Source organism: Corvus brachyrhynchos, unplaced genomic scaffold (genome assembly GCF_000691975.1).
Source record: "Corvus brachyrhynchos isolate BGI_N302 unplaced genomic scaffold, ASM69197v1 scaffold90, whole genome shotgun sequence".
Taxonomy (NCBI): domain Eukaryota; kingdom Metazoa; phylum Chordata; class Aves; order Passeriformes; family Corvidae; genus Corvus; species Corvus brachyrhynchos.
Window position 1 is genome coordinate 4110726 of NW_008236932.1, and position 22968 is coordinate 4133693.

The window sequence follows — 22968 nt, forward strand, 5'->3', positions numbered from 1 at the left end:
CGTCTCATCCATTCCTTGTAAAATTAGCCTCTTATATCCTTTTAAAGGGGCTAAATGAAAGAGACTGTGTTGCCAGTGAGATAAAGGGAAATGAGAGTGCTTGCTTTGTTTGGGGTTGTGGGGGGAGAGACAATAACACAAGGCAGGAACTGGCAGAACCAACCGACCCCAACTTGTAGTCAAATACCCCACTTCTGACACATCAGACACTAGGTTTAGAAGGAGCTCCACGAGAATTGCACTGCTCCCCCAGCATTCCCTTCTCATGACAATGACAGATTGGAGCCCTGAAGCTAATTTTTTAAAATATTTTATTATAATTAAGATACAGAGAAGTTTCTAAACTAAGTCAATATTAACAGCATCTAACACTTAGCTAGGTCATCTGCCAAAGCAGGAGGCAAGGAGAAAAAAAAAAAAAAACAAGAGCTTACTAAGGTTCACAGATATCTACCACACCAAAGTGAGAGTTTCACCATCAAGCTGTACAACTGTCCTTCCCTACTGCTAGATGTCAGCGATGCTCAGTTCCCCCTACAGGCACTGGGGGAAAAATAAACATTTACAAAGGATTTTGCCTCCTGCAGTGTCCTCGCATGAGAACTGTACCCTAGCCATGCCTATTGATCCACATAAACTGCAAAAAAGTAAGGATGATTAGTTAAGCAATTCAACTCTGCACTGATTACAACCACATGTAACACATGTTTCACATCTGTCACTCAGTCACTGCATGAGTGTGTACTGAAACTACTGTTCCAAAAGGACACTCTACGGGATGAATAATTACTAAGTTTGTGCTATTTCCAGAACACAAAGTGCCTTCTTTCCCTGGACTGGAAACACAGTCCTCACTTCTTTCTTCTGAGAAATTACTTCAGTTTTCAATAATGGCCTACTCATTTGCTGGTGATACTTCCCAGAGCAACAGAACCAAGCATTGTACCAATTTGTCATTAGAGGCAAGTAACCCTGCAAAAGAAAGCAGCTGTTGCTGGCCATTGCTCAGTCAGCTGTGTGTCTTAAACAATTATTTTTCCTAGGCTCTATTGCTAAAAATACAAAACTTTGAGGATACAGTATGCATTGAAATTATGAAAGCCCATTTGCCAAGTCTGCCAATTGTCCACTGAAATATGAAATAAAATAACATTTTGCTGGACAGGCTTGGGGTTTTTTCCAATTCATCTGCTACAAATTGAACTCATTTATATACTAAATTTGTGGGGGTTTTAAATGAGTTTGCACTGTGCCTCTGTGCCCTACTTTTCTGACACCGGAAGGGAGGAAAGAGGACTCCTTACCTGAGTTACCTACAGTGGTTCGTGGAGGGATGGAGTGTCATTCTGGGGACTTACTTTTCTGCATCCAGTAGCACTGGTGGCCACCACTGACAGGTATGGGAGTAAAACCATTTCACTAGTATCAGTCCCATTTTTCCTGCCAAAAAAATTTTTGGGATTAGAGGTGGCACATCATGTCCTTCCTGAGGACACTACCAGGTGTAGGTATTTTTTCTGGGATGGGTGTTAGCCTGTAGGGAGTGTGATGAAAGTATCTCCCTTAACCAGATGCAGTCAAGCAGCTTACAACAGGACATTTCATTTTCACTCTCATTTCACCAGTTCCCTTTTATGGTCTGCACTGGTCAACCTCTCTCACTTGCTTATAGCAACAAGAGTCTTTGAGGAAGGCAAATTTTGCTTCCTACCCTGACACATGGACTAGGCAGTACTAAGGGCTTGACAAATTATACATTGAACTGGCGAAATACCCTTGGAGAAAAAAGAATGGTCTGTTTCACACCAAATAGGATTTTATGTTTGAACATAAATTTAACCATGTCCATACAGAGCTGAAAACATTTCCAGTTGACAGGAAATAATGTGATTTTTTTTTTTTTCATTTTGGTCCGGTGCCTGAACCTTAAGTCAGTTATTTGCACATCTCTCCTCTGAGCTCTGCTCTTAGCTCAGCCACTGAATCCTACCAGAACAATAAATGCTAGTTGTGTGTAACCCAGCCACAAAATATCTCCATAGAAATACCTCTAAATTTATTAGTATCTCTTCTAAAGTACACGTTTAGCTTATGACAAGCAGCCATAAGCTCAAATGTAAAACAAGTCAATCATTTAAGATAGCTTTCTACTAATTCAGGATTTGTTAATGAATTACGGCATTGCAGCACTGGCAGGAGCATAGTAGCTACTGAAGACCAAAACTGGTACCCTATCAATATTTATGTGAGATTTTATTGTTAGCTGAATTTCAACATTAAGAACAAAAAGCCAAATTCTGATTCACTAATATTGGAAACAACTGGTACAAAAGAGCTGGTTTCTTATCCTAGTCAGTCAACACTAGCATTTTTAGGCTTTTACATCTCTATTTGAAATGTCATGTATTCTGGGTATCACATCAGGTTTGTTCCTTACCTTCTCCACCCCACCCCCAATTTTAAAGGTCACAGACTTGATAAATCCAGAACCTCCTGACAAATAATTTTATGTGTTCATCTGACATAAGGTTTGAGTCATCTGGACCCATTCCCTCCTGCCTCAGCTAGTCTATTGAACACCAATCACAGGACAGTGACTTTGCACTTTGTTTGCTTTGATCCAATTATCTAGTACAAAGCTCCAGTGACTATTGTCAGGGCTGACAACACTCTGCTGTCTAAGCAATCCTGTAGGGAGTGTGATGAAAGTATCTCCCTTAACCAGATGCAGTCAAGCAGCTTACAACAGGACATTTCATTTTCACTCTCATTTCACCAGTTCCCTTTTATGGTCTGCACTGGTCAACCTCTCTCACTTGCTTATAGCAACAAGAGTCTTTGAGGAAGGCAAATTTTGCTTCCTACCCTGACACATGGACTAGGCAGTACTAAGGGCTTGACAAATTATACATTGAACTGGCGAAATACCCTTGGAGAAAAAAGAATGGTCTGTTTCACACCAAATAGGATTTTATGTTTGAACATAAATTTAACCATGTCCATACAGAGCTGAAAACATTTCCAGTTGACAGGAAATAATGTGATTTTTTTTTTTTTCATTTTGGTCCGGTGCCTGAACCTTAAGTCAGTTATTTGCACATCTCTCCTCTGAGCTCTGCTCTTAGCTCAGCCACTGAATCCTACCAGAACAATAAATGCTAGTTGTGTGTAACCCAGCCACAAAATATCTCCATAGAAATACCTCTAAATTTATTAGTATCTCTTCTAAAGTACACGTTTAGCTTATGACAAGCAGCCATAAGCTCAAATGTAAAACAAGTCAATCATTTAAGATAGCTTTCTACTAATTCAGGATTTGTTAATGAATTACGGCATTGCAGCACTGGCAGGAGCATAGTAGCTACTGAAGACCAAAACTGGTACCCTATCAATATTTATGTGAGATTTTATTGTTAGCTGAATTTCAACATTAAGAACAAAAAGCCAAATTCTGATTCACTAATATTGGAAACAACTGGTACAAAAGAGCTGGTTTCTTATCCTAGTCAGTCAACACTAGCATTTTTAGGCTTTTACATCTCTATTTGAAATGTCATGTATTCTGGGTATCACATCAGGTTTGTTCCTTACCTTCTCCACCCCACCCCCAATTTTAAAGGTCACAGACTTGATAAATCCAGAACCTCCTGACAAATAATTTTATGTGTTCATCTGACATAAGGTTTGAGTCATCTGGACCCATTCCCTCCTGCCTCAGCTAGTCTATTGAACACCAATCACAGGACAGTGACTTTGCACTTTGTTTGCTTTGATCCAATTATCTAGTACAAAGCTCCAGTGACTATTGTCAGGGCTGACAACACTCTGCTGTCTAAGCAATGAAGCCACTGGGGCTCGTAGAACAAATCTAACTGTTTCCTGTTCTCTGACACCAGATGCAGTAAATTACATTTACTCCCAGATCCCTGAACTCCCAACCCTCTATTCACGAACAGCAGAGCCAGTTCCTGGGTGGAACGGATCAAGCAGAGTAGCTGGTAAGTCTCAAGGAACAAAGTATATAATACCAGTCCAGTAGCCATGAACTCTTTCGTTATATTACCTTAATGAGTCTGGTGTCCTGATGTCATTTAAATGCCAGGAAATGCTGCTTGATATGTATTTTTGTAAATAAGTCAAGGCTTTTTGAACTGCAGTGAGTACTCTCAAAACAACGTAGCTGAACTACATACAAGTACCATAGGAAACATCCTTTTTTTTTTTTTTTAACATGGAAACATTCAGTTCTTTCCATCTCTGCTGATACAAGTACATGGTATCTAGGCCAAGGTTTTGTCCTCTCTTGTACCCATGCAACTCCAGACAGGCACTCACAAGACCATACACATTCTTCAAATGTTTATGTCATTTTATACTTCTTTGTAGGCCATTCTTTCTTCTTGGGAAAAGGTAGGCTTGTTTTGTGCTTGGAGTCATACAGAGAATTTTCTAACACCTATTTTTCAGATTGAATGTGTGTCTTAAATGTAACAACTTGATTCTTAGAAGATGTACTTTTTTTCTTTTTTTTCAAAATCCTTCTTTTCTAAACAGTGTACTCCCTATCTCAAGACCAAATTTCTGGTGGCTATTTAAGAGGTGTCCCAAGGAGCAGGATAAAAGGTGGCTTACTTGAAGAATGGATTAACAAGCATAGCAGAGCAATGTCTGCAGCTAAGGCACTGTACACCACTATGAAATATGTAATTTTTTCCATAAGTTCTGTTGCAAACCATTCCAAAATCTTCCCTTCCACCACTGCTTACCCTGATATGTCTTTAATACAAGCTTTTCTGTGGGTTTTGTGCCATTTTGTTGACAACAAGGAAGTAATAATTTCTTTCATTCTTTGGATGACTGAGAAGCCTTGTTAACGTAGTCCTTGATAAGCGTATCGTGTGTGCAGTAGGTGTTCTTAAAGGTGGGCACTGATCATCCATCTTAAAACAAGCTCAAAGTGTAAGTAGATTTTTTTTTTAAGAACAGCCTCTGAATCCACAGAACAGGCAGAATCTAGATCCTTCTGTTGGCACGTTGGGATCTTGTTGTCCTGAAGCACTGCATCATGTTCCACTGTAATTAAAGCTTGTGCAGAAAACTTGTACTTGTGAATACTGGCTGTCATCTTCAAGTACTGCTTTCAGTTTCAAGTCTATTGTCAGGTAGTTTTGTATTCTATTAGTAGATCACATTTTGCAGTAAATATGCTTTGGTTAAATAAAAACATTTTAGAATCAACGTTAGTTCATTTTTCAACTACTTTGACAAGCTGAGCTGCTAGGTTTTCCCACAGAGAACAAACATTATGCACACAGACAGATAAGCAAGGTTCTGTTATTCACTTCTCCCATGGCAGTGCCTTTTACTGATGAACAGTTTCCAAGAAATTCACATATGTTTATGCACTTACTTAGCCAAGTAGCTTTAATGTGGTCCCTGGGTTGGTCATAAACCACATGTGATGCCAATATCTAAAAACACTGCAGTAAAATCACAGTAGAAGGCATGAAAATAAAATGTTGACAGAGTCAAAAGCTTAAGCAAATTAGCCAGAGCTGAAATACAAAAGGATCTCACCTGTTAACTTTCTACAGCATCTTCCAAGAAGTGCTAGAACTTATTGCCCAAAGTCTCCCTAATAAAGAAGACATTGTTATGTGTCAGTACTCCATACCATAGATAAAAACATGTATCTTGCAACTCTTCTTAAATATAGAACCATAGAATTGTAGGTTTTGGTTGGGAGGGACTTTAAGATTATTTAGTTCCATCTCCCCTGCCATGGGCAGGGATGCCCTTCACTAGATCAGATTTCTTAGGGCACCATCCAGCCTGGCCTTGAAAACTTGCAGGGATGGGGCATCCACAGCTTCTCTGGGCAACCTCTTCCAGTGCCTCACCACCCTCTGAGTGCTTACATCTGCCCTCTTTCAGTTTAAAACCATTGCCCTTTGTTCTGTCTCTATCTGCCCATATATAAAGTCCCTCTCCCTCCTTTTTATAAGCCTCCTAATGGTACTGTAAGGCTGCAATAAGGTCTCCCCAACGTCTTCTTTTCTCCAGGCTGGACAATCCCAGCCCTCTCAGGCTGTCTTCATGGAAGAGGTGGTCCATCCCTCTCATCATCTTCATGGCTCTTCTCTGGATCTGCTCCAAAAATGTTCTGTCTTTCTTGTGCTGAGGACCCCAGACTTGGATGCAGTACTCCAGGGGGGTAGAGTAAGGGCAGAGTAGAGGAGGATAATCACCTCCTTCAAGCTGCTGGCCACACTTCTTTTGATGTGTGGATGCAATTGGCTGCAAGTGCACACTGTTGGCTCATATCCAGCTTTTCATCCATGAGAAACCCCAAGTCCTTCTCCTCAGGGCTGCTCTCAATGACTTCTCCCAGTCTGTACTCACATTTGGAATTGCTCCAACCCAGGTGCAGCTCCTTGCACTTGCTGAACTTTGTGATGTTCTCATGGGCCCAGTTCTCAGGTTTGTCCAGGTCTCCCTGCATGGCATCCCTTCCTTCTGGTGTGTCCAGCTGCACTGCTCAGATTTGTGCCATCTGCAGATTTGCTGAGGGCCCTGGATCTCGCTGTCCACATCATTTTTAAAGATACTGAAAAACACCAGTCCCAAGAGAGACCCCTGAGGGACACCACTCATCACCGGCCTTCACCTGGACACAGAGCCATTGACCACAACTCTCTGGCTCCAGCCAGCCAGCCAATTCCTTATCTACTGAACAGTCCATCCATCAAATCTGTGTCTCTCCAATTTGGAGATAAGGATGTCAGGGGGACCATATCAAAGGCCTTACGGAAGCCCGGATAGATCTGTTGGTCTTCCCTGGCGACCATTGCCATTATTCCATTGCAGAAGACCCCCAGATTAGTCGAGCATGATTTTCCATTAGTAAAGCCGTGATGGCTGCCTCAAATCACCTCCTTATCTTTTATGTGCCTTAGCATATCATCTAGGAGGATCTGTTCCATGATCTTCCTAGGCACAAAAGTGAAGCTCACTGGTCTGTAGTTTCCCAGTTTTTCCTTTCTCCCCTTTTAAAAAACATGGGCAGATCTTCCCTTTTTCCAGCCACTGGGGACTTCACCTGACTGCCATGACTTTTCAAATATGTTGGAGAGTAGCTTGGCAACAATACAGAATTATAGAATCATTAAATAGTTTGTGTTGGCAGGGAACTTAAAGATCATCTCATTCCTTCAACCTGTCTGCTAAGGGCGGGAATACCTTCCACTAGACCAGGTTGCTCAGAGCTCCACCCAGCCTGGCCTTGAACATCAGCCAGTTTCCTCAGGACCCTGGGATGCATGTCATACAGTCCCTATTAAGCTTCATCAGTGATCCCAAGTGTCTTCTTTACTTACAGTGGGAGGGTCTTAACTTCCCTCACACCCACCCAGAGGATCAGCTACTTCAGAGAATTGTGAAGTCTGACTCCAGTGAAGACCGAGGCAAAAGAACTCATTGAGTACCTCAGCCTTCTCCGTATCAGTCAGCACCAGTTCTCCCTTCTTGTTTACAGGGAGATACAGGGACGTAGATTCTTCTCAGCCTTTTTTTTCTACTTACGGAATCCCTTCTTGTTACTCTTCACATCTCTTGCCAAGTCCTATTCCAGGTTTGCCTTGCCTTTCCTGACCCCATTCCTACACACGAAACCATATTCGTGTACTCTCCCCAGGTTCCTGTCCCTGCTTCCACTGGTAGATATTTCTTTCTTACTCCTTGGTTTGAGGAGCTGACCTTAGCTCAGCCATGCCAGTTTCCAGCCTGCCTTGTTTGATTTCCTACACACTGCGCTAAGAAAAGTGGTCTCGAAGCCTTGTCAGCTCTGGTCAGCCCCTCAGTCCTTAAGGACAGTTTCCCAGGGGATCTTCATTCACCAACTCCTTAAACAGTTGAAGTTCACTCTTGCAAAGTTCAGGGGTTTGTCTTTGCTCCTTGCCAGGCTCATGCTCCTCAAGATCACAAACTCAAATATGACCAGGTCCACATGATTTAACTATCAGATTTTTGCTATCTGCTTCTGAATTCATTCCCACTGTACAACCCTTCTTTTAATGCACAATATGGACCTAAATTTGTGCATCAAGACAGGGAGGGTCTGGCAGATTGCATCCTCTTTTGCACTACAAATACATGGCACTCAGCTATTTCACAGGAAAATCACCAGTTTGTAAATAAAAAGCCATGCCCCAGATAATATTTTTAATTTTCAAAGAAAAAGAGAAGCACAGGAGCTCTAGGGGAGCTCAGGGTCGTGCTACTTCTCTCTAAGAAGATAACAGATAGCTAGTTGATGGGTTGGTGGTGCCCTCTCTTTTGGGTTGTGGTACTCCAGACAAATCAGGAACTTCTGCCCATTACAGATGATTTTCTGAATGTGCTGTTGCTGCCTCATGGTTCAGCTTTGCTTCAGTTCAGCTGGCCACTCAGATACCTCTCAGTTTTAGCATCTTCACCATAGGCTAGCCAGCCTCTATTTTTACCTTTGTAATATTGAAAGTCATTGAACAATATCTGCCTGAGCAGTCCTAGTGAGGTCAAGTGATGTTCAGAGCCCACTCACCCAAGCCCTAGGCACTAAGACAATAAACAAAATTCTTCTTCCTTTCTTCCTCTGCCTCAAGAAACTGCACCTAGAAAATTCTAGAAACGTTAGTGTTGGTGCCTGCATCTCTTTGTTTCATTATCACTATAAATTGGATTAAAGGCTTCAGAGCAGAGGCACTTGGATAAGACATAAAGGGCACTTGCACACCAGTTCCTGGGCTGGAACAGTCCTGAGCAAGTGATCCATGCCAGCTGCTCTCTGAGCTGCACCATGGTGCTGTCTGCCACAGTTTCTCAGAGCAATGGCTTGGTAGCTTAATTACTACCAGCCCTGGGGCAACAGTTCATTCCTTATTTCCAGCCTTAATTTCCTGTTTCCAACCATGCCAGCTGCCTTGCTGTCTCCAGCTGCACACCTCAGAGCAGAGCTCAGCTCTCAGCCTTGCAGCTGCCTTCTGGCTGCCCAGGCTGCTGTGGGATGGCCAGGCATGAAAACTCCAGCACAGGAGGGAGATAAACAAAAAACTGTAAGTCCTACTTCATGGAGGAAATGGGCAACCTGTGCTCAGGGTCATGACAGCTATGGACACAACTAGTTCATAAACCTCCTGAAGCAGTGGTAAAACACAGTCCTTAGGGATAATCCACTAGGTTGCAATAGTCAAGCTGAGAACACTGCTTCTGCAGCCCACTCCAGCCTTCAGCAGTGCATCGTTCTCAGAGGCAGCAACGCTCCTTCACCCACCGGCACCTCTGTCCCCTGGCTCCATGCAGGTGTTTGTGCGGTGTACTCGACCTAGACAGTCCTGCTGGGGCTGGCCAAGGTCTGAGCAGATGCACACAGCATGTAGATGGCCAGACCCAACCATTTTGCCCACCAGACTGCACTCCTGGGGGACAGAGGAGACCATGTCACAGAGAACAGCATGCACCCACTCACCAATACATTCATTTTCTGTCTAGCACTCTAGGCAGTGTAACGATGCATGTCATGATAAATTTCCTATTGCTGATTAAATACTTTGCTTTAATGTTACAGGAAAAGTGATTCTACTGTGTGTGAATAAAAAGACTGAGGAAATATATTAAAGTAACAGTAATTTTTAATATTAATTATTTTTTTAAATACAAACATACCAAGCTACATTGGTTCTTGGTGCAAGAATATTCTATACTCACTTGAAAATAAATCAGGAAAAAAAGCAAACATTTCAGTTTGTGGTATCCCCAGGTAAGATAAACCATGATTATACCATTGAGGTTCGTTGATGAAAGTGTTCACTGTTAGTTTCACAAACAACTTGTCACTGCCTGTGGTAATTTGTAATTAAGTGTCTGTGGATGTCTGTCCAAGAGCCAAAATGTCTTCATATGCATACAAGGAATGCTTAAACAAATGAACACTCTGGAAAATCTGAAATACCTTCTCACATTTTTTCTTTGAAAAGCTGTCTAGTGATATGTCATCATATCTCAAAATGGGTGTTGGAGCAAAGTAGACTGCTCATCTATTCCTACTGTGTGGTCTACACTTTTCATCTCATTACTACATCCTTAACTGCTAGAAAACGTTTGCTATTCTAAAGCAACATCCCTCACACGTTTTTACCTGTTGTTTCATGACTCTTTGAAAATCAGTTCATTATTACTTTTTTCTTCAACATTGGTAGTGGTGCTTAATTCTTTATTCAGATAATCAAGGGAGCACTTCTTGGCTATTCTGTACATTCTCTTAACCTGGAAGCAGAGGTCTGTTGATGCCTTGGTGTGGAAGCTGAGAGAGCTGCCCTGCCACACACCTGTGGGAGAAATTATCCTATTCCTGTGTGATTTTGTTCCCACGTGTAGAACAGAGATAAACAATATTTCTTCACCCCTCTAAAATGTTTTGAGTGCTACGGATGGAAGAGTTAAGCAAGGACAAGCATTGATAATTAAATGGTCTGAGTGTTGCAGCAAACAAAACTTGCAGTTTGATGGCAGAAAAGAGAGTAGACAGGTTCTCTCTGAATTTTGAGGCAAGTTCAGAATGGAAAGTTAAAGGGCAACCTGCATGCTATCACCTCCCCTTGCCTAAATTACACCTAACCTCTTGGTGCTCCTAGTTGACCAGAGAAAGCTCCATGTGGCATGAGCCGGAAGATTAGGTCCTGTTTGCCGCAATTACACCCAGCCTCCACCTGCATAAAAAGCCATAGTGTAACAGAGTTCACAGTGTTGCATCCCACCTCTAATGTAGAACACTTAGCCCTTTAGAAGCAGGAGGTAGGAAAAAGGGGCACCATAGTTTTCTTTGTCTGTTTGGCAATTAACCATTCACTGGCTTTTTTTGTTGTAACATGCACTTCCTCTCTTGTTTTCATTCAAGCTTTGTGCACCATGGAAATTAATGTGGAGAAAGACAAACAGACAGGAGAGACCAAGATTGTCTCTGCTTCACCTGTTGGCCCAGATGAGGCCCATCAAAGAGGATTCAAAGTCTATGATGATGGTTCCAAGGTAGTCTATGAGGTTCACTCTGGTGGCACAGTGGTAGAAAATGGAGTACATAAATTAAGCTCAAAGGACGTAGATGAACTTATGCAAAAAGCTGGACAATCAAGTGTAAAAGGAGGGTATGAAAAAATGACTGTGTCAGACAGAAATGTGGTAGCCGATGGAAACCTTAGCCATATGAAGGAGCAAATGCTCTTCAAGGAGGCAAAGCTGGAAATGGTACACAAATCCAGCAAAGGACGTGCTGTGAACCCTCAGCCACAAGACAAACCCTGTGGTGGTGAAACCCCAGAGGCCAGTGCAGATCAGCCAGTGACAATGATATTTATGGGCTACCAGAACATCGATGATGAAGAGGAGACAAAGAAAGTGCTGGGCTATGATGAGACCATCAAGGCAGAGCTTGTGCTGATCGACGAAGATGACGAGAAGTCACTGCGGGAGAAGACAGTGACTGATGTTTCCACCATGGATGGGAACGCTGCTGAGCTGGTCTCTGGCAGGCCCCTGTCGGATACGACAGAGCCCTCCTCACCTGAGGGGAAGGAAGAGAGCCTGCCCTTGGAAGCTGCCCCAGGTACACAAAAGAAAAAGCGCTGTCAATGCTGTATTGTCATGTGAACACCTCCTCCTTCCCTGCTCCAGGCAGCTCCTGCTCCATCACTTACGTAGACCTCACTGTACTTCTAACTGCAATACTGTGAACTGGAAGTGAATGCCTCCATTGCCTTGCAGTTGGGTTGCTTTTCTTTCTAGTTCTTCAGGAAGAGGAACACATGGTTATTTTCCCATCAGACATACTACTTGGTGTTGGGGAGGGGTTGGGGGTTTTTGGCTTCTTTTTTTCTTTTGTGTTGTTGGTGATGGCATTTTGTTTTGTTTTGGTTTTTTTCCTTAATACTACAGAGTGAGAGAGAAATGAGAAATGAAACATTTTATATATATAATGAGAACACTTTTTATGTTTTTTCTTTAAATATCTGGCAGGCTTGATCAGATTCCTAGGATTTTGTGGGAGTCTGAGTTTCACAGCCACCAGATATAAGAGCCTTAAAAAAATGTTACGTTTTTAAGAAAAATCACATTAAGCATTATTTTATAGATCATATTTTTTATTTCTTGGGGGAAGGCTCAGATCGCTTTACTGTTTTAATTTGCTAAAACTCAGACAAGCCTTTCCTGAAAAATTGCATAATTTTGGTTTTTAGTTACTTTCCAGTTTAGTTTGCGGTGTCAGAAAAACCCATTACCCATTTCTGCTTATTGGTGATACCAGAAGTGGACCTTAATTATTCTTTCTAGAAAATGTATGAATGATCATTTTGCCTTATATAAATCTTCCAGATTACAGTATTGTATATGCACTTCATCTCCCCAAATTACAGTTGAAATTAACTTGACACGAAAAAGATGCAGCTGTCACACCAACAGAAATGAAGTCACTGATCTAATTACTTGCCTTTCAGTAACTCTGCCAATGTTTATACATGAAGTTTTCCTGCTAAGCTGAACTCCAGTAGATGAGGGATACTGCTTTCTATTTCCCTAGAATACAAACGAATTTTTCTCACAGTCTGACCCTGTTCCTACTTGATTCAGTGGCAAAATTCTCAGTTCTGGGAAAGGGGGCAGAGTCAGAGTTTTATTTTATAATTCTTATGGAAGTGTAATTTCTCACAGAGTGTACCTCCAGTGCACCTACATAATGACAGGCAGCTGGGTCTGATACTGCCCTGCTTGTCCAGGTGAAACTCCCGTGGAACCCACTGGAGTTTTGTCAGAGCAGCTGTTTTGGGAGATCCTATAGCCGCAAGACTAACATTTTCAAAAACTGCTGGTGGTTTTGGATGCCTCATTTTCTAATGTGGGACACTAAAAGATGCCTGATTTCCAGTACATTTTTCTTCGTCTGACCTCTGAAAAGCAGGCCTCTTAAAAACAACTAAAGATGAAAATGTAAAAATGTGAAGGCATCCAAAATCAATAGATGTTTCTTTTTTTCTTGTTCCTTGATTCTTCTAAATGAGAAAGCAGCTAGCTTTTTCATGGTGAGATATTATGAACCTGATTCTTGTATCACACTGGTTTGGCTTAAGTTTAACTTCACTCACCATAGTGGAGTTACTCTGGAATTATAACTACATGAGTGAGATTAAAAATCAGGTTTTATATTTTCTGATAGTGTGAACAAGTACTGAAGATTATTTTGAAGTGTCTTTGAAACTATCAGACTTTAAAAATCAATAACAGCAACTGAAAAAAAGTGAAAAAAAAAAGAAAAAGAAAGAAAACAAAAAAAGCCTCTTTTCAGTCTGAGGTGGTTCCTATGATATTTCTGTTCTTTCTTGGATGGTGCTTTTACTGCATTAATTGTTAGTTCAGAGCATCTGATAAAACACAGCTCTTGCTCTGTACTCTTTTCTTTCTGTGCCAGTTAAAAAAGACACTTGTTCAGTGGTGGTAATATGAGGCACACTGAAAACCTACATATACCAAAAAAAAAAAAGTAAAAGGTAATTCCCATGTTAGGTCACTTGTCAGTATGGAACTGGTCAATGAAACTTCTCATCACTGCCCAGGTGACTGTCAGACAAAAAAACCCCAAACAAGTAGTAAAAAAAGCAAGAGTAGTGAAAGGCAGCCTCACCTCTGACACCTGCAGAAATTTTGCTGACCTCCATATCTGCTGCAGTGGCAGAAATGAATAGACTTCCACATGCTCCCTTTGCCTCCCCTGGGGGCTTTCGGCTGGGAGAAGGACCAAACTCACCCAGAGAAGCTCTGCACATCATTTTTTGACTCAGGCTTAGGTGGTTAAGTTTTATCACAGAGGGGAAGGGCCACAGAGCCTCATATTGCAACAAAAGGTCTGGTGGCTGTTTGTTAGAATCTAGCAGCCTGTGTGTATTTTTGGTTGAGTTATCTGGGTTTTTGGGGACTTTTTTGGTTGTTGTTGGTAGTGGTGGTTGGGTAGGGGTTTTTTCCCTTTTTCTCTTTTCCCAGAAATGCTAAGCATTTACAAATCTAAACATTTCTTAAAACAAGACCTTAAGTTTCAAGTCCAATATGGCCAGGTGAGGCTGTGCCCAGGCATGTTTAGGAGCCCTGAAACACAAAGGGTGAAGCCCTTTACGTCTTGCATCTACCTGTGAACGATGTGGGAACCAGGAGTGCTTTGCCATAGTTCTCTCACTCTGGGGCCTGCTCACCTCACCAGTAATACTTGGAGACAAATCTCCCAGCCATCTCCCCCTGGCCTGGCCAGTCATCTTTTTGCTCACCACCTTTTCCTCTCTGGGTGTGATGCCACCTTCACAGCCACCCTGGCCTCATGGTGTCTTCACAGCCTGAGCTTTTTTCCCCCTGCTGCTCCTCTCCCCATATGGACATTTTTTTTCAAAACCTCCTTGCTTGGAAAATTTGGGGTATCATATTAACCTAACCCATTCTCTCCCTGCATCTCTTGAGACATGTGCTCCCCTGTCAGACGACCTTCTGGTTCAGCACTGACTCAGCATTTTGGGGATGACTCCCTTAGCAGCCAGCTGTGGGAGATGCTTGCTGACGCTGGGACCAGAACGTGTCTGAGACCACTGTACCATCTGAGGCACAGCACAGTGGGGAGATGGTGGCACACCACAGTCCAGAAGTGGCCCTTTAGTGGTTAGAAGTAGAGCACAAGCCTTAAACCTTAAACCTCTCAAATACCTACTGCTCAGTACTTGTAGCTAACACTGAGTGCCTAGGAAGGCCAGTCGTTTTTATGTGTTCACATTAACTCCATGGTTAACAGGCCCCGGTAGATCCAGGAAAGCTAAAGGTTCACCTGCATAGGGTTGGTCTTTACAGGTCAAAGGCAATTCCACATCTGAGGTCAGGAAAAACATGAAACAGGAGCTAATGGGTCTGAAATCACAGGGCCTTTGCTGAAACACGCTTACTCCAATCATCCTCCTCCACAAGGGCAGCAGTCATGCTGGACATTGCCTTGTCCCTTCTAGCCATTAGCCTGCAGACAAGTTACAGGAGAATTCAGATGCATTAGCTCAGGCTGATGAATGTAAACTGATTTTCCAGGGATGGTTTGGGCTATGAAGGGGTTGGTTTTCCCCTTACACTTGGATAGGAGGCTGCCTGTGGAAATCCATGCACAATCAGGCGCAAGGGAAGCGGTCTGCTCTATGGTCAAGCAGAGAGAGATATTTTTAAGGATTGTTGTGGGATGGGTTTTTTTATATTGTTTTAAGCAAAATCCCTGTCTGTTTAACTTACGCCATCACATGTACATTTTCAGTTTCAGCACGAGGGGATACAAAAAAGTAGAGTCAGAAACTGGTTCAGTAATAGCATTTTGCCACAACAAACTACTCGCCTTAACTTTTGTAAGAAAAACAAAAAAAACCCTCTTTTCAGTGTATTTTTTCCTAGACTGGGAAAAAAGTAACTTAGGAAACTTTTTTATATTTTGTATTTTCTAAGTTTCTATAAACCCACTTTCCATGTTGTCCCTTGTTTGCATTCAGGGACCATTTCTTTTGCAATCCACTGCATTTTACTTCCATTCTTTCTTTTTATTTTTCTTTTTTTACAGAAAAAAAATAACAACAAATCAAAAACCACAGCATTATGATTAGTGGCTAGGCAATCTCTTTCAATTACTAGAATATCAATACAGAAAGAAAAGAATTACAGGGTTGTTTTCTTTTTTTAATTTCTTGTGGCTGATGTACTGTATGGTATATGTTTACAGAACTCCTCTGGTCTGCCTTTGTGATGTTATCTAAATGAATGACAAAGTAGGTATGATGTGCCATTTGGCAGTTTGCCTTAGCACTCTTGGGTTTCCTTCTTCTTTTTTGTATCTTTTATTTCCTCATTTTTTTCAAAAAAGTGCAGGCTGTATTCCAAAGCTGTATAAACACAACATTATCTTTCAATCCCCAACAAGAGAAGTGTGCATAAGCCCTTCTCCAAGAAGAGTACCTCTACCAGTGCAGTACAAGACTTCAGTCCTGCAAACAAAAACATGTATGCCTAATTCTGCTATGCGTAGACCTGTTTCAGTCAATTGGACTGCTCTCAGGAAGAACATTGTAGGCATCTGCAGGATCAGGGCATGAATGATTGACACAGAGTGTAGTTTGGGTGTTCCTTATGTACCTATATGGATTTTGTGCACTGCTGAGTTTCCCCAAGGTGGTGTAATCCGAGAGGCTAACTCTAAGCATTGCTACTTCTACTGAGGAAAATACAAAACGAAATGGTGCTTAGCATCCGGTGGGATCAGGTCCTGAGTCAGCATTGCTACCATCCATGAGCAAACACTCAGAGGGACTTTCCTGATGGCTAGTATGTTAGTCCCCTGCCATTGTACCTAAGTTCACTACTGATTCTTCACACCTAAAATTACTAAGATACCACAAACTAATCCAAGCAGAAAGATAGCATACAGAATTGCTAGAGAAGTAAAAGGTGTTCTACCTTTTAATTTAGTCAAACATCCAAATGGCATACTTGGAAAGTAGGCGGGGATATAATAGAATATGTAGTATTTTACATTTGTGTATTTTTTTAAGGAATAAATATTTTTGTAATGAGATACAAACCCTAAATGGGTATTGAGTTTTGGAATATCATCCTTCCCATGACATTGAGCCTTTCAACTTTTTCATACCTTTATGACAATGCCCAACTTCTTGGGATCTTTTGTAGGCCTCACCACAATTTTTTCCAGGAAGAAGGATCACAACACTTTTTAAAGAGTCAAGTTAGAAGAGTAGAATCCAATATAACTGCTACAGACACAGCTAAATAAGTAAACGTGTTTCACAGAAAAAGGTGGACTTACACCTTCTATAGCTAGACAAATTTCTTTACCTAGAAAGCCAACATAGTAGGCAATAGCTACCTACTTTCAGCAGAGTGGTATGACTAATAGGGGAAATACATGTTTTGTCATATTTTGTCCAACACTAGATTTCAAAGTGCAAGAGATGATGCCACTGGAAAGAGCTGAACAAAATATTTTAGACAAAGTAGAGGATTTTCTCACATGCCGAGGCATGGATTCTTTATTTTTCCTAAACTCACTAAGTTTCAACCAGTTCTTGCTGTCTGTTGAAAAGTTTAGGATTTGCTCAGATTGTCTTTCTTGAGCCTTCTGAGCAGCAAGAGCAAACTTTAGTTCAGAGCTTAATAGTTGCAGATTATGACAATATCCAACAAAAATATAGACTGTAATTTTTGTATGTAAAAGAGTAAATTGTATAAAATGGCTGAATTTATTCAGTTTAGCATATAAATGGATTGTCACCTAGTCCAAAGAGAATTTAAATCCAACTTGTAATATAAAGTTCTAATAACTTAGCTTGTAAATAGTGACAAGAGTGCATGAAGTTCTTAAAAATGTCCCACTTGTATTTAAAATCAAACAATTATAAAACTGAGCCTTTTTCCTTGTAAGTTCAAAGAGTCTTGCAAAATCTATAGCTTTTTTCCTGTGATGGTTCCACTTAAGGTGTTCAGTGGATTAAGAATAGGCCACTTTTCTTATGGTCAAACTTGTGAAGAATTCCAAGCCCCTTCCTTCAGTTTGCAAAAGCTTCTCTTACTTTGCAGGGCTTTGCTGCTATTGTATTTCAAAGCTTTCCTGCAATTGTTTCACAAATTCTTCTCAAAGGTAGAATTAGGGGTTTGTAAGAATTAATCTGCTTCAGAAACCGAATTTAAAACCCTTAATAAATATTTTAGAGTTAGCTAAGTAACTCAAGTTCACCAGTTTGGGTATATTTATACATTTTTAACTTGCACTGGTATGTTAGTGACTTGTACCAAAATTTAGACCTTGCACATCTATTCAGCTGGTCTGTAAGACCTAAATATTTGCCCATGGGCATAAAATCAAGAACTCAAGTAGTCCTTTTTAATGGGATGACCCAGAAAAGTAAAATTTAAGCACATGCACAAATGTGTATAGGGTCTGGTCTTTAAGCAATATGCTACAGGCAAGGCTTATGCTGCTTTAACCGTGTCTTCTCATTAGTTTAATTAGAATTTTAAATGGTGTTGTGAAACTGGTGCACTTTTCTGCAGAGGGTTTTAGAGCATGGTCTCCTTGCTGACTGTGTTTGAGGAGGCAAACACCCCCCAAGAACTCTCAAAACCCCTCTGCCTGGAGATGCAGGGGACAGAGGAGCAAACTTCATACCTCCACACAAACACAACAGGAAAAAGGCAGTGTAACTGTTATTTCCAAATTTTTCTCTCTGCATACTCTGCCCCAGAATGTGCCTGTCCTCTGTCTCTGTGCTTGTTCTCATTCTGGACACTACTGCTCAACTGATCCCTTTTTCTTCATCCCTCTGCTTCCCCTTTTGTGGTCTTCTAGAAGAAAGAGCAGGAAGAAAGGAGAGACTGAAGTTAGAAAACTCACCTTAGGCCTGCTGGTGTCAGTCCCACAAAATTATGGTATCTTGTCCTCACTATTTGGACATTTTCCTGCATTTTCCTAGATTCTTGGGACATACTCGATATTAAAGGAGCACTCTCCCTCTCTATTCAACTGGCATCCTATGGGTTGCACAAACAGCAAATTCCATTAAAATCTCACTGTTTAGGTAAATCTGCTCTCTTACTATTCCTTTGGAACACACTGTGCCCCTTGAACTCATATGAGCCAGATGTATCCAGGTACATAAAATATCAGCATCCAGAAAGCAGTTCTTACAGCAGCAGAAGGCAATCCACCCCACCATATGTCAGGTTGCTATTGGCAGGGCAAAAGAGCCTGGAGAAAATGTGAACTTCCCCACAGACTGATCCATCATGCAAAGGCATTCTCAGTAAAATTAGCTGCCAAGAATCTAGTGGTATCCCTCCTAGATAATATGCCTGTTAAAGAGAGGCAAACTCAAAAATTAAGAAGGTTTTCTGCAACCATATAAAGTCCCAGTAGAATATGGCGCTTATGCTACACTAACCTTAAGCGCATACTTGAAGCGTAACACATACTTAGCACTGTGCAGGGTAGGGATAGCCTTAAGGATGTGTGAAGATCAGCTGGTATTTATGATTTACTGATGATGGTCTCAAATATTGTCCCTGTTATTTTGCAAGGAACTGCTTAGGGGCAGATACAAGAGAAAGAATCAATTTGAAAGTTTCTGCTTTTCCATTGACTGACTGAATCTGATTGCTACAAAGGTAGCCAAGAAGGAGCAGGTCAGGACAAATGCAAAGAACGCATTTCTGAAAGTTTTCTGCCCCTCTAACTATGTTTACTCCATAGACGAAGAACGACTCTTTATAGGGGTTCAAGAAAATGTTGTGTAAAATGCAGCTTTTATGGTGAATGTAGATTGTGGTTGAGATTTTTTTTAAGCTTTAGTCTCCCACTTTCTTTGTGAGCTAATGTATATAAAGTCCCATTTTGTTGGGGAAAAACTGCTGTGCTAACACTGGATTAGAATTGCTGGGGATAGCTGCTGTACTTTGTAACCTGAAGTGTACTTTTTTGACTGTTATGTTTTTTTCTTCAGATTAAAATAATGAGTACAAAAAAAAACCAAAATAAAAAAACCAAGAACACTGCCAGCAACAGCCATGCTGTAACTGTGGCTTCTCTCTTTTTTTTTTCTCTGTACAGTATTACTAGTAAATAAATCTGCCTTTTCACTGCGCCTACTTCTGTGTCTTTTTACTGTGTTTCTCTTTACCTACCACTGTTCAAGATACGCTGTGATCTCAAGGACATACTGCACTGGAGCTGCCTCTCTCACTAAAAGAATCAAAGTACTAACTGCACAGTTGTTGTTTTTTTTTCCTTTCCTCCACCGCTGTGCCCTGCTGATGTTATTTTTATGAGATTCTTAAATACTAACATATTAACTCATCATACCTGTTACTGTCTCATTTCTTTTTTCCTTTCCTTCTCATGCTATACTTTGCCAAGCATATTGTGGACCCTGTTGCTCTAGGATCACATGGCACATTTTCATATTTGCAGAAGAAAAAAAGGATTTGGTTTAGCCAGCAAGGCAGTATGTTCTGAGTGAACTTATTTCCTGACTGAGGGAAGTATTCCATACAGCATATACAACTTGTGAGAAAAGAACACTGAATAGTTTGAGGAATGATAACGTAAACAGCATGCAATTTTCTTTCAGGGCTTATCACAGACAGCATCCTCTCTGTATCAGAACTGGAAGAACCTCACCACAGCCTAACTTGCAGGGGGGGAAAAAAGAAAATACCCTCCAGTAGCTGGGTTTTTTTTCCTGAAATGCTGTGTTTACCTGAGGTTAGAACAATGATAGGATGGATAACATAACCAGGCATTATATGCCTCCTTCTCAGAAATTTAAAAATTCATCTTAAACTCAGACATTTAAGAAATGCACCACAAATTGTCCATTGCTACACAAGTACTCCCCCTCTGCTCCTTTCACCCAGAAGCCATATAGATAAAATGTATATCTACACACAGACACAGAGGCCTTTGCAGTATGGTGCTTTTTAGCATCTAAGAAGGGAAAATGGCCCTGCTTTTCTGCTTTATTTAGTCCTGAAAGTTTTGCAGTAGGTGGGGCTTCAAATTTTTTTGTCCTACTGGTGTTCAGTGACAGAAAGTCAATTTGCCTGTCCAGGAAGACTCTGTGACTGCCAGGAGAACTGGTATGGTTCTGTCATCAAAGAACGGGAATTGATTCAGCTGAGAGAAATTATCCTAATTATTTAAATCTCTTTGGTTTTGCAAATACCTTCCTAACTCAGAATATGTGTCAACATGGCAAAAGGAGGGATCATGAGCTTGCGTTTAGCAGTTGTGTCTGTGAGAAGACCATGAATTGACAAGGACATTATCATGTGCAGCTTAGTGCAATCAGGTATATATTCCATCTGTTAGTGCATACCATGGCCTGTGCCATACTCTTATTTTCATTCCACCTCACTTTGTTCCATAGTTATGAGAAGATTTTCAGCTAATAATTCCTCTGCTGTAGAAAACTGAGTCATCCAAATAAACACCAAAAACAGACTAGACAATTTTAATATTGCTGCTGTTACTAAGGATTCAGAAACAAGGTGTTTCCATGCATTTCCCCTTTTCAAATTTTTAAGGCAAAAAAAAAGTGGTTTGGGATATTTTTAATAAAATGTTTAGCAGCTGGTCAGATAGCATGGCACTCCCTGAAGTTCTTCTGGAGTGGTTCTGTGGAGGTCAGTGACTTCACAGAGTAAGGGCATATTCAGCATGTAGGAGGCCTCTCAGGTTTTGTTTCCTTTTCATTTATTTTAATAGCTCTGTATACCTCTGGTAACAGAAGGAAAAAAAGTGCTTTACCAACTCTGCAACAATTCTTAATTCACACTGTGATATTTTCAAGATTACATGAAGAAACCTTTAAGGTTAGTAACTGTAAGAATGAATAATAAAAAAGGGACAAGAAGTTAATAACAGTTTTTGCTGTCCCAAAACCTGCATTTGCAGTTCTCATATGCTGCTCAGATGTCCATTGCACTATGCACAGTCACATATGAATTTGCTGTAACAGCTCATGGGTGAACACAGGCTGGTCTCTGGAGGAGCTTGCAAAACCACAGCATTTGGCACAGCTGTGCAAAACATCCTCCACATTTAGCTATGATAGAAGAACTGCTTTACTGTCACAAGAGTCTAGTTGACACAGACCACCTTCTCAGACAAGACAAGGAAGCAGATAGTTGTATCGGAATAGAGTGTGCTATATCAGACTTGGAGGAGGGAACTTCATAAAGCATAACCCAAAACAAGAATTAAGGGAAAAATTAGCTGACTGAGAGAGAGATTGGGTCACTTGAAATATAGGGCAGGGAGGAGTTGTGTTGGTGCACAGACACTGGCGTGCAAACCTAGGAGCTTGGTTGCCTCAAAGAAAGGAATTGGCTCCTGTCTTGTATACACAGCAGTTCCTCCTGGTGTAAGGAAGAGAGCTCTCTGGACTCACTGAGCACTAATAAAGATGCTGGTTCAGGTCTTGGGAAACATCATTTCCAATTGCTGCTGCGCTGTGCAGTTCAACATGACCTCACAAAAAGTCCCTAATCTGCAGATCTACAAAGGTATGTAGAGACATCATCATCCATTTGATTTAGATGGGAAGTGCAGGTACCTCTGTGAGTCCAAGGTTTTTCATTTTTTACATCAGTAATTTAGGATAATTAGCACTATCCGGCCTTGTACAGCTGTGGTGATGTGGCTGTTGGTGTCCATCACAACACTAGAGGAATGTGGGGCATGCTCTGGGTGCACAGAATCATAAAACTACAGTTTTGGAGGGGTTCTGCTTGTAACAACATTGACAAACAAGAAAAAAATACAGGCTGTATTGCAATCAAACCCAGTCAACCACGGCAGTCATGCGTTTGCCGGGAACAATTGGTTTGCCGTGATTTAGGAGAAAAAGGATGTAATTGTAGCATGTTTGGTTGCTTGTAGGTGAGAAAACAAAGGGAAAAGAATAGGTGAAGGGAAAAAAGGAGACATGCAGAAATGGGTCACTTTCTCAGACATGACTAATCAGTTCAGCTTCCTTTTTGAGTATTTCCACTGTGTGTAATGCATCACTGGCTATGGATTCCCTCTGGCTATAGATGAGTCTGCTCCAACAATGGCAGCAATATGGTAGCTCTTGTGGGCAGGGGAGAGTTGGCTGAGCTAATCAGCCCTGCTGTAAAAGAGGTTATCTATTCACTTGAGCATAACCCCATGCTAAAATGACTGTACAGTGGTTACCTCTAGCCATCATTTCACTGTGGTTTGCGAGCATCCTATGGCTTAAAAGGAGGGATACTGCTTAGTACCATCAGGACTTGGTCTTTTTATTTCACGGGAGTGTGGTAGATATATCATTCATTTATAAAGTAAAT

General features: G+C 41.2%; 1 protein-coding gene across 5 annotated transcripts in view; it reads left to right on the forward strand.

The window, feature by feature from the left end:
- LOC103611613 (A-kinase anchor protein 2) overlaps nucleotides 1-22968 on the forward strand; it is a 158727-nt gene that overhangs the window by 6260 nt on the left and 129499 nt on the right. For 2 of the 5 annotated variants that reach the window (XM_017728323.1, XM_017728322.1), the window contains exons 3-4: nucleotides 3897-3998; nucleotides 10934-11638. The exons of 1 other annotated variant lie outside the window; for it this stretch is intronic. In XM_017728323.1, the coding sequence (XP_017583812.1) occupies nucleotides 10945-11638 (694 nt within the window). In that variant the 5' untranslated portion in view covers nucleotides 3897-3998; nucleotides 10934-10944. The remainder of the gene's footprint in view (nucleotides 1-3896; nucleotides 3999-10933; nucleotides 11639-22968) is intronic. 2 more of the 5 variants (XM_017728325.1, XM_017728321.1) reach the window with 2 other exon arrangements.